At 36.5% G+C, this 13,174-nt stretch overlaps 1 protein-coding gene across 2 annotated transcripts in view; it reads left to right on the top strand.

The window, feature by feature from the left end:
• Pde6 (phosphodiesterase 6) overlaps positions 1-13,174 on the top strand; it is a 649,430-nt gene that overhangs the window by 553,010 nt on the left and 83,246 nt on the right. For both annotated transcript variants that reach the window (XM_083140787.1, XM_083140788.1), the window contains 2 exons: positions 3,548-3,595; positions 9,943-10,074. In XM_083140787.1, the coding sequence (XP_082996913.1) occupies positions 3,548-3,595; positions 9,943-10,074 (180 nt within the window). The remainder of the gene's footprint in view (positions 1-3,547; positions 3,596-9,942; positions 10,075-13,174) is intronic.

The following is a 13,174-nucleotide window of genomic DNA, read 5'->3' on the forward strand; positions in this document are numbered from 1 at the left end:
CTTTCCACTGCCTTGACTAAACATGATGGGCAACTAGTGACTTTGCCTTTTCACAGGCAACCTTTATTAAGGAATTGCATATACAGTGCTTTTATGGAGTTCTTATCAGGTGGATCAAACCCAATCTGACAGAAGAAACTGCATTGAACTGTGATTACAGATGTCATTTTCACATATTCTATGACAGAAAACAGCACCATTTTGCACAAAAAATGCACATACACACAGTGGGTATTTCAAGTGAAACTTCAGCAGTCTATTTGCAATAAGTGCTTGTTACATGTCTGTCCACCCAGTTTACCAGTTTACTTAGAATGAAAGGGTTAAGAAATCGATACATTTTTTCCAGACATCCTGTATTTTATGCTTTGTATTAGTACATTTGTATGCTGAGATCAGTACTTATCAAACATATTGATATGTCTGGTTTACTCAGTAGCTGTTGCAAATAGGAATACAAAATTTGGTTTACTGATAGACCCATCATAAAACTAGTATACCACAATACAAATAAACTTGATTGACTAGTCCATTCAATGACAATTGAAATATCAGTTTCCCAATTTCTGATAGTTGCCTGTGGAGTAGAATCTGGGGGTTTGTCATGCTGACCACACATCACGCATACTGGTCGGATGATCTTCCACCTCTGCTGAGGCATGTGGGAGTAAGGCTGACAGTCAGTAGGTAGAGTCCAACACAGATATTTCTGCCGTGCGATGCGCGACACAACTCAAGAAGCAGTGTTGCTAATAGAGCAGATAGAAAAATCGCTGCAGTGCGCCAATGCACAGCTGTTACGTACAACAAGAAATTTAGAGAATTCAGGTCTATCTAATGTTGAGTTTTAAACGTCATGCATTATACCAGGACTAGGATTTATATGTACTAACAAGTGGCTTTGTATGTAGCTACATACATATGGACTAAAAATTCGCAAAATATGAACTAACACATACGTAAAATTACCAAAAATGCTGCAAAGAAGACTTCTTCATACGATTCCTTATTTGAGTGATTTCAAACAAAATAAAAAAAAATATTATTTTTCATTGCATTAATGCACTGGTGGCGTTCTAACTGTTCACTCCCAAAACCCGTATACACTGGTATGGAACTGCAACGGCAGATAATAACATGCCGACATGTTAAACTGCGACAATTGGACCACAGAACTCCTCCTCAAACAGTATTATTATTTCCTCTCTGTGATCGGTGACAGTCGGTTGCCTTTGTTGTACATTTACAAACGATGCTGGCTTCCACAACAATAACAAGTACATATACTGCCACTTTTGCTATGAACCAGGGCCGGCGCTAGTCATTTTGCCTCCCTGGGTGGTGGCAGCAGATGCCGCTCCATTTCGACCCCCCCCCCCCCCCCGGTCATTACACAGCAACGGGAAATTGAAAATCAATATATTCCTAAGTAAAATATCAAAATATAAAATAAATAATGATACTTCTTATGCTATTCAATACTATTAAGCACAAAAGAATATCTCGCTCGACCACAGTTTTCAATAGGCTTATTTTTTTCTTCTCTTCAAATTTTGCTGCCCTGAAAATTTGACGCTCTGGGCTGGGCGGTGGCACGGTTCGCCCTCCCCTTCCGCCGGTCCTGCTATGAACTTGGTCACCCATCAATGCATGGCAATTTTAACACAGAAAACAATATGCATCGCATTAAGCAGCAAAAATGACAGCCTCCTCTATGCAATTTCTACAAGAACATGTGCCGGAGACAAGAGTTGAAATGCTGTTGGAGCCACATAATTTTTTTATTTTGAACAATTCCAAAATTATGAAATATGAACAATTTGTGAATTAAACCTGTTGAAATATGTAAAATTAAGTATATTTTCCTTAAATATGTAAAAGTAAGTATTTTTTAAAGTTAGAAATATGGAAAAATATTGACAATAAAATGTACCATAAATCACTACAAACATTACTATTCGCAAAGATATCACAAAATTTCAGCGATATTTCGTCAAACTAAAAGTATGTATTTACCTATAAATCCTAGGCCTGATTATAACCAGTAGATAACATTGAACACAGCTATGGGTTCGGTAAATTGTCTACAGTTCAGAAGCACTCGCACACAACGTCAAACCTGTCAAATACTTAGTATAAAATAAAAATATGGTGCTTCCAATCCAACAAAACTCACCGTCACTTTACCTGCCTTTCCCCTTCCGTGACAGAAATAGTGCTTCATTATTACAGTTGGCATCACTAGTTACTAGCTAGCCAATGAACATGCACTGCATAAAAGAAGCAACCACTACGCTGTGCTATATTGCCACATTACCGTCCCTGCCGAATGGTGTGAACCGCGAGCTGGAGCGCTATTCAATTGTTTTCAATGATGTTTGCGCGAGTGTGTCCAGGAATGGAATGACAATATGGCAACAATAGCGAAGGTTGTATAGCAGGGTAGAACACGTGATGCTAAGAGAGAGGGAGACGAAACAAAAATTGGTATCTACGCAACGGCAAAGACATGTGTGTTGTACTCTAGGACCTGGCCCTTACAGGCTGTTGCACCATGGGTTATTATTATTGCCTGTGCTATAAATGAAACACAACTCCAACTTGTTCCTTTTTCATTGTAATGAAGTTTATGTGAAATCAGTGAAACTTTGATTTCTTTTTTTCTTACATGAAGATTTGGCACACACAGGAGATGTACTATGTAGAATTTTCAGCGAGAAATGCAGGCTCGACCAGGACTCGAACCCAAGTCTCTCCTATATCGTGCCATTGCTTTACCACTGAGCTACCAAGCCGGCCTGGCACTGTTTTACCTGCATGGAATTGTCTGTGTCATTGCTACCATAATAGAATATGTTGCCTTTGAAACACTGTAGACGTCTACATTGCCTGATCTCTCCAGGCATAGAGATATAAATTAAATGAAGATTTGGTACGCACAGGAGATGTGCTATGCAGAGACAGCAACAGCGGAAAATCAGGCGAAGCCAGGTCTGGCTCGGTAGCTCAGTGGTAGAGCAAACTCAAATCCACAATGCAACAGTTTGTGATGTATGCCAGAAACCCAGGTTCCAGTCCTGATCGGGCTTTCATCTTTTGCTGAAAATTCTATGTTGTTTTGTCTTGTTTGTAATAAAGATAAAATTTGGTACAGGACTGCCTGCATTTAGAAACAAACTTCAATTAAAAAAAAAACCCTACCATTTTAGACAAATCCATTACCTTTTTTTTCAGTACGTGACTGTAAAAAGTATCAAGTTGCATTCAGCCACCCTTTTATATTTGTTCCTTTTACATCGGAAATGTTGTTTATACCCTTCTATTGTTTCTTTTGCTGCTATACTATCTAATAATTCTTATAGTTTCATTTTCTTTCAAAACACAATATCCCTTTGTTCACTAAATCATCTTTGTTTAGTCTATTTGTCACTTGCCTGAGCATTTCTCTACCATTGGAAGGAAAAGTATTCCTCTGCAAAATAATAAGGAATGAAAGCACTCCTTCCTTCCACTTTGGCCAGGACATAATCTCGTCCATTTCTTTTAGGTGGTATCAAAAGAGAACATCATCAACTGTGCCAACAATGACAATAAGGTCAGTATATTTTTGCTGGTAGATACTTTCGCTCAGCATAACCATTTCAAATCATAACATTTTCTCCTTATTGCTCTGTGGCTCATCAGTTCTTACCTATAGCAGATAGCATGGAGTAAGGGTTGCAAGAAGGAATGGCTAGTGCTTTTTCATATTTGAAGTGCATTTTTTTTCTTCTTGTGGCAAAGTGTTGATAAACTGAATATTTTATAATCATATTTTTCTTTAAGGCTGGCATATTAGTAAATGCATGGCATGGATATGCATTACAGGTTACTAACAAAATATAATTTTTTAACTCATGTTTTACAAAATCCGTTCGCTGTTAGGGTGCAGTTCATCGAGTGTAGTTACTTGGTTTTGGTGCAGCATAGTATGTTTCTTTTTCTTTCATTCATATTTAATAAAAAATAACATTACAGTTAGGCTACATGTGTCTGTTACTTACAGTAGGAACTGTTAGAGAATTGAAGTGCAAATTACTAACAATTAATTTTATTCCTTGTACATATTTTTATTTCTAACATAAATTGTAAACTGGGCATGAGTGCATATCTAGAAGCAGCAATTATTGAACTGGTAGTTTACTCGTGATTTGAGTCTTGCATGTAACTTGCATCATTAAAATGTATTTATGGATCTTAATGGAAACTCAAAAATTACCATTAATGTTTATGATTCAATACAACTGGTTTACTTTTGTAGAATTTTAAAATATCGAATTCTTGTTGGAAATTTTCTCTATTGGTTATCATTGGTAAATGAGGTTTCCGACACTCTCCAGGTGGGTTTCACAGCTGCCATATTTGCGGCCAATTTTGTTTGCTGCGTGCAAGAAAATAACGTGAGCTTATGTTTGAACAACCAAATACTCCACAATGTACCAAAGTTCAAATTTCCATCCTGCCCACTTGGATTTCATATGTTTAAAAGAACTGGCCTCCATCATGGCTGGTCAAATCCACAATGCAACAGTTTGTGATGTATGTCAAACACATCTATTGGAACTAATCAGTGGTGGCTGGAAAGAAATCAACATGGTCATGCTTGCGTGCATGCCCTTTTCGAACCACTGTGGTGACGCATGTGTCAGCGTAGATGCTGTCAAAGTTTCGACCAATCAGAGAAAAGTACTGCCTAAGGAGAATGTCATGACTTCCCACGTATGACCATCAGAGCCGCTACTGGAACCAATTGGTGAATTGATATGAATTTGTGTTCTATCCAATTGGTGAATTGTAATGAATTGTATTCTAATAGAATGTATTTTATTGTTTTCAGTATTTGCTATATGAAAACAGTCCTATTATCAGTAATGAAAAAATCCTTTCTATACAACTGTAAATCCAATGGAAAAATTATATAAAACAACTAAAATAAATGCCTGATAAAGCATGTGTAATTTTCTACTTACGAATACTTTCACACAAGAAAAAATATCAAATATTATGAGCACGTTTTATAAGTGTGTAGCTTCATTGTGTTTACCATACTTGTAGAAAACTTTTAAAAACATGCTGCTTCAGTCAGACATGTTGTTCTTCCTATATTGTTCATATTTGTATTGATTTGTAATCCTTCTCACGTTTTTATTTTCTCAATGTATACCTTTTATTCCATTGTATTGTATTAATCTCAGAGACAAGGGCCTGTTGTAAGAATGGCTCTAGAGGCCAAAACACGCCCGCTCTAATAAAGACGATTTGTTATTATTGTTATTATTCATGTGAAAACTGCCAAAATTTAGGTTAAACAATACTGAAATACTGACCACAATACTCAAAAGGGTGAAAACACAACCCTGTCAACTAGGTTGGTCAAAAGATTGCACATTTCTGCAATTAAATTTCACAGACATAAGAATAACCATGGAAACACAATTAATTACAATTCCCTAATTGGTTAAAATTGAACAAAATTCACCAATTGGTTCTAATAGAGGATCTAAAATATTATATTGGCTATTGGAACCTACAGGTAAAATTTACAGTTGGGAATTTATTGCAGCAAATTGCTCTTGCAGTAGAGTAGACCGACCTACTGTTGAAGTATGGTTTGCTTTCAGAACATGTTAGTTCACAGTAGAAAATAGTTGAAAACAGTAGAATTGGTACACTGTAAACAGTAATGAAAATTGATTTTACAATTGAAAACAATTGGTTCAAATATATTTAAACTTATAATTGGATAAAAGTATATATACGAGGTGTATTTTTTAAGTAAGTACCGTTTTGATATGTACAAAAGACAAGTAAACTTTTTGTAACAATTTTATTGTTACATGAAGGACCACACTTTTATCTACTTTTCAACATAATTGCCACCAATATTAAGGCACTTATCATATCGAACAACAAGCTTTTGTATTCAGTCATCAAAGAAGTTTGCCGCCTGAGTTGACAGCCACTGCGACACGGACGTTTTGAGGCTATCGTCGTCATCGTGGCGCTGACCTCCGAGATGCTTCTTCAGTTACAGAAACACGTGGTAGTCACTGGGCACTAGATCGGGGCTGTATGGAGGATGATCAAATTGTTCCCAGCCAAATGATGCGATGATATCTTGACAAGAAAAGTCAAGGTGCTACCTAAAAGTTTGCTTTTGTGCGCCTCAGTTAACATTTTTGGTACCCATCGATAGCACAATTTTCGATAGTTTAAGCGTTCGGGTAACAATTTCGTAGATAACACTTCTTGAAACTTCAGGGAACTCCTCAGATAATGAAGAAATTGTGAAGCGTCTGTTCTCTTTCACTTTTTCGTCGACTTTCTGCACCAAATCGACAGTGATCACTGAGGGTCGCCCACTCCGATCCTCGTCATGAACATTCTTTTGGCCATCTTTGAAAGCTCTTACCCATTTGTGTACCATTCCATCACTCATAATGTTTTGTCCGTACACTTCACAAATCTGATGGTGAATTTCAACTGCTTTCACGCCTTTAGCACTAAGAAAACGAATAACAGCGTGTATTTCACAGTCGGCGGGATTCTCAATTGGCGGAGCCATTTTAAATATGCAAAAGCAAATGTATACACGATCGATTGTTGCCGCAATGGCGTCTGTGACTTGCCAACAGATGTAGGTACACAGTGCGCATACACGGGACACCGACTGCAGTGCTGCAGCGGCGGAATTTCAAAATGGTACTTACTTTAAAAATACGCCTTGTATATATGTATTTATATAATTATATTGTCCTGCATTTCCAATTGATTTTGGTTGAGATTCAGATTGAACCCAGTTCATTCCGATACTGTTATAGAACATCCAATTGAATCAAATTCATTCCAGTTGAAACAAATTCAAACCAGTTGAAACTTCAATTGAAACCAATAGGCTTTTCCAGCTTGGACGAGAGTTAATTCTTTCATGCCATTCAAAATATGGCAAAATGTATGTTCTTACGATTTTTTTGTACATTCTTCAATTTTATACACATTTCTATTTAAAACAATTTAAACAAATGCCAGTGATACACCTGTGACCATTGAATTATGGCCACCGCTGCTTGAAATGGAAGTCATTTGTTGACGACGTGTTTGGCGAGAGGGTGCTGTTAACCAATGTGTTGTGCAAAATTTGGTATCATGAGTTTAGTATGTAGTGTGGTTCTAAATGGGGAAACTGTAAGACCTGACAGAGTTTACCAAAGGTCAAATCTTCGGGGCCAGAAGAGCTGGTTCATCCATTTCAAAAACTGCTGTGATGGTGCGGTGTTCAAGATTGATGGTAGTGAAAGTTTTCCAGGAGTGGCACGAACATGATGATATGGTGTCCCGACAGCAGAACTTCATGGGGCAGCAGAAGATTGGTACAAGATGTGAGCGGAGGATCCAAGCCAATGGATGCACCACAGTGCAACAACTGACATCCAAAAACAACACAAATCAAGCAGAGACAGTATCTACTAGAACCAATCATCACACACTGTATCTCATGAGGTACGGCAGCAGATGATCACTTCGCCACCCACTCCTGACACGGAAGCATAGGTGCACACGAGACATGTGGTGCAAAGAGCACTCAAATTGGATTGTGGAAGACTGGAAGAAGGTGTGTTGGTCCGACGAGTCTCAGTTTTTAGTGCATTTCATGGATGGTCGTCTGATGGTTTGGCGTCAACAACATGACAGTGTTCTTCCATCTTGGCTGTATGATGTGGAAAATGTTTACATGGCAAGAACTTGGATCCATGGAACATGAACTGTTCAGTCCTATCGTCTCCTAGCAAGCACAGTACATCCCACTATGATGCATTTTGCCCCTGATAGTTCTGGTATCTTCCAGGATAATAATACAACATGTCATCGGGCCAGTGTGGTACAAGATTGCTTTCAGGAACACTCATAACACTTCCAACACATGATGTGGCCTCCTAATTTGCCCGATTTCAATCTGATAGAGTATGTCTGGGATTACATGGTGTGACACATTAGGAACTAGGAGACATAAATCACATCAATTACAGCACTGAAGGCAGCATTGGACTCAGCATGGCTTTCAATGCCTGTGGACTGCTCCAGACATCTTGGGGGAATCCATGCCACGTAGGACATCTGCTGTCATAAAAGCAAAAGGTGGTCTAACACACTGCTAGGTGGGTGGTCATAATTCAGTGTACAATTTTTTAAGTTTGGTAATATGATTATAAGCACACCAAGGCAGAGACACTTGTAATCATGAACAGAATTTATCCTCGATGCTAGAGATATTTCACAAAAATTACTTAACTTCTCTTGCAGCAATAAAATAGTAAATACATCAACATTTTGATTCATCAAAGATTGCTCTGTGATAATCATTGGCAATATAAATTATACATATTTCTACACAGATGCCACTTGTATTCTTGCTAGAATTAGAATATTGAGTCATGAGATACAGCAAACTGAAATATGAAATAGCGATTATATTTATAGTTTTACCATTTGAGTGACTTTACCATTTTTCAAAAGTACTTTTATTTATGTAACTATTTATCTTTCTGTTAGATCACTTTTACATTTAAATTTCACAGTAATTTTAGCCTAATATCATGGTATGTATTAAAAATTAGTTAAAATTTTGGATTCACTGAAATTATAACTATGTCAGCAAAAAGCTCTAGGACTAATAGAATACAAGATTAATTTATTGTGATATCATTTAATGATTGAAAGATATAAGGAGAAATGACAGATCAACAAACTAACAAGGAGAATATTTTCCTGTAGTTTACGGTTATTACAAGCATATAATAATAATAATAATAACCGTAAACTACAGGAAAATAATTCTACAATGCAAGCAATGCGTACATACAAGAACAACTATAACAAGGAGATGCTACAGGTTGGGAAATTGAGTTTGGGAAGGGACTTTGTGTAGTGATAAGGTACCCTATAGCCATTGGTATTCCAAGGTTCTAGCAGACATTTACGAGAAAAAAAATACTTCGAAGTTTCAAAGCTTTCAAAGTTTCTGAAAAGAAGTAATTCCCGATATATGTTGATGGCACAAAAAAATATTGCAATATTCATTGCAGTGTCAACCATTGAAATAAATACTGTATATTTTATCTATCTCCCTTCAATTATATTCATTTCTAAAAATCACTAAACTGTAGTAAGTCTAAATCATAAGAGAGATAACAAAAAAGACAAAGTCTAAAAAGTCCTAATTGAAGCTTTCCTGATGATGTAATTCAAACAGATATTCTTGGTTGATCAACTTGTTTCATCACATGAGGACATCATCTGTTTAAATCTAAAAAGTTGGAACATATCATCTGATTGGAACTGAGCAATATCAAGGTAAAAATAAATTCTATAAACTTTAAAGGTCCTCAATTTTTAACTTTGATGTTATCGATCTCTTGACTTCAAAAGTTTAGCCCAAGCTTAACTGTAAAAACAGCATGCATATTCATAAATAGATTTGTTTCCTGGGTTTTCTTTAAGATGATGATGATGAGTGTACTATTCAGGATGTATATTTTTGAAAGGTATTATTTCTTGTCATTGTAGAAACAACAAAGATTTCTCAGGAATGAGAAACTTCCAACTTCCCAAGCTATGAAGGATACACCAAATGTAATTTCCAAGTATTCATAAGAAGTTCAATTTTTGTGAGCTTGACAATTATTTTATGTGAGTCTCATAATCTAACGTGTGTTTCTCAGTAATAACGAGTAATAATAAAGACAGTTAAAAAAATCTGCAGGTATGGAGTTTTCATGATAGCATCAACATATTCAAATCAGTATTCACATCAAAGTTTATTTGAATATATACAGACACATACAAGCTAAAATATAATGGATTGTTTCTTTAAAACATATGATAATTATTGACGTTCTCTTCCAGAATATTCAATTTCACACGGTCTTCGAATTGAGAGCACAGGATGATGAGGGAAGTGTACATCGTCCTTCAGAGATAGAACTTGCAGATTCAAAATTAGCACAGATTGCAAAATATGTAGCTGCTACAGGAGAGGTAACTTTCTGCTTTTTTTCTTTCCTTTTTTTAAATTTTGCTCATACATACAAGGATCGTTCAAGGTTAACCACAACTTTTATTTCTACAGAGGAAATGCAAAGTCTGACAAGAACCAAACTATGTCAGTTTTCCATGTATTGCCCGTGTACATCCAGGCCACTGCTACCATCACTGTGGAAGTTCACTGATTCCTTTGCTGCAGAAAGAACTGGGCTGCTTCAATTTCTCAATTCTCAGATGCTCTTTTGGAGACCCAAACAAATGATAGCCAAACACTGGAGGCTAAGTCCAGACTGTAAAGGCATACAGTGATACCAGTAGCATTGATTTGATGACAAAACTGGTGGCCAGGGACAGTTTACTTTCTCTTGGTAGACAAGGGTTAGCATTAAGAAGCCATAATGTGTGGGCAAAAATGGCGAAAAGTGGGGGAAGGCAACTACCCCCTAGGCCCACCCTAATCACTGCCACTGTGTGATACACACACCGCAAAATGACTTCGGACCTCATGTGAAATCTGCTGTAGTAAGCGGTCTATCACTTTGTATCTAGTGTCATTTTGTTTCGAACACAGAATTGTTTCTGCATGAACGTATCTGGCAAAAGTGTATTACTGCTGATAAGCGAGTTCATTTAATTTCATTTGTTAGTTGACACAAGAAGTGTGACTTTCTGCTGTAGTGTCTGTGATAAATTGCTGTGTTTTCGTGTGGTGCACTTTGTGTTGGATACTTTCCTACTGTATTGACTACTGTACAGGTGTATTTGTGATATGCCGGGTAGTACTGTAGTAGTGTGGAAAAAGCCAGCATTATTGCATGGTGAAGTGAAAACGTCCCAATAAAAACGATATGTAAACAAACAGGTCGTGCAAAATCAATCATAATGAAGGTACTGGCAGCTGCCAGAGGACTGCCTCCAACTGTCATTCCAAAGCACAAATTCGGTGGTGGGAGGCAAAGTAAAACAACCAAATCTACAGGCGCTCTCCTAATGAGAGAAATAAATAAAAACCCTCGACTGACAGCATCAGAACTTAAAGAAATGCACTCAAGTCTGCTGGAAAATGTTAGTGAGGTCCGAAGTCATTTTGCAGCTGGTGTAGTTGTTGCTGTCAAATTGGCCACGTGTATTGGTGAAAACTAACATTTTCAGACATCCCAGGTCTTCTCTTGCAAATGTCATTTTGTACAGCACCCTTCATCAATGTGCAATAATCCAGGGTATTAATTCTGAACCCCTTCTAAAACAATATCCACATGAATAACATCTTGCATGTTCCAGTCAGATGAACATGTCAATGGGGTTCATTTGTCACCATCTACCATGAATTTTATTACTCCATATAAACCATATACTTTGGTATTAGGAGGGTTCAGTACAGTTCAGATAAAATATATAGTTACAATTTTTTTATAATTTACAATTTAGATATTCACTAATGCTATAATATTTTGTTTTTGAAACTTGTCATATTTTCTGCTTTTATATCATTTGGTAGGTTACTGAATATTTTAATTGCCATTTGTTCGGGTCCTTCTTGAACTAATGTTAGCCTGGTGAAGTATGGCCTTAGAAGCTGTTTATTTCTGGTGTTATACGTATGGTGCAATATTTTTTCTCGCATATAATGCCATTTCATATATGTACAGTCGTGTCCTTCTATAGAATGACACGTGGTGGAGATGCTGGGTAACGATCCCAGTACCTCTCACAAGCCAAGCGAGTGACCATTGTCTTTTCTGTAGTTAAGTTCCTTAGTGTGATTTTGTACCTTTCGCATTGCCAAGCGTTAACTCGTCATGCCAATGACGAGTGGTCTCATCAAGAGGATGAATGATGTGTAGTTTACATCACCCCAGCAATTAATTGCATAAACAACTGGTTCAGATCCCCTCATTCTTTAGAATGACACGCAGTGAAGGGTGGGATAATATTTTGTATTTCTTGAACAACGATTTGCACGATTCCCTAGTCATTATTCCTGCTATAATCCTAATGGCTTGCTTTTGTTTTCTAAATGCTTCTAAACTTGCCAGTGAGTTTCCACAAAATTCTATTATATAATTTATTAGTGAATGAAACATTGCATAATATACCTTAATTAGTTAATTTTTATGAAGTGTTTGTTTTAATATCCTCAGTGCAAATATTTTGGAATTTACTTTTTTAACAAGTATTTTACGTGGTTTGACCAATTTAGATTTTCATTTATAGTTACTCCTAAAAACTTTGTTTTGCTAGCCAATATTTCTGGATGCTGGCTATTCTTTACTACATCTTTAGTTTTACTATTTTGTTTAGTGTGAAAAAGCAGGTTATTTGTTTTCTGTTCGTTCAATAGTAACTTGTTACTGTTAAACCAAGATTTAATTTTTTCCATTGTTTTTCAATGTTGGCTTTTAACTCGTTCATAACATTTCCCTATATTTTTGCACTAGTATCGTCTGCATACAACACAATCTTTGTATTCTGTATATTTAATGGTAAATCATTTTTGTACAAAAGAAAAAGTAGCGGACCTAATATTGATCCTTAGGGAACTCCGTATTTGTTCCTTCATCAAACTGTTGACATCATTTGTATACTGTTGCCTGGAACATGATTTGTTCCCTATTCTGTGCTTACAATATTTTCAGAATATCAGCTGGTTTAATGTTTCCCTTCACAAGAAATTTGATTATGCACTGCTGTTCCACAGCTACAGAGATACTGCTTGCCTCATTATTCACAGCAACTGCTAAGCATGTGCCAAATACATCACGCCAGGTGCAGGATACTCACGAAGGATTACATTACATTCTCGTGCCAGAGTTATTCATTGATTTTTTATGCACAAAAGTCTCAGTCGACTTTGAACGACCCTTGCAAATGTAGAAAATGAAATGTTTTTATGAATAGTGTTCATTATAATGCCATTCCTTTCATTCTAATATATGTACTTGCAATTTTTTACATTCAATTATCAGCTTTAAATCGTATTTCTAGATTATATTGATTTGTGATTATTCAGATTAAAATAATAATATCATGAAAGAAGTTAGAAATGATGCATTAAAGAAAAACTAATGATGTGTATGAAACTGATTTTATCACG

Source organism: Lepisma saccharinum, chromosome 19, assembly GCF_977018435.1.
Source record: "Lepisma saccharinum chromosome 19, izLepSacc3.1, whole genome shotgun sequence".
NCBI lineage: Eukaryota > Metazoa > Arthropoda > Insecta > Zygentoma > Lepismatidae > Lepisma > Lepisma saccharinum.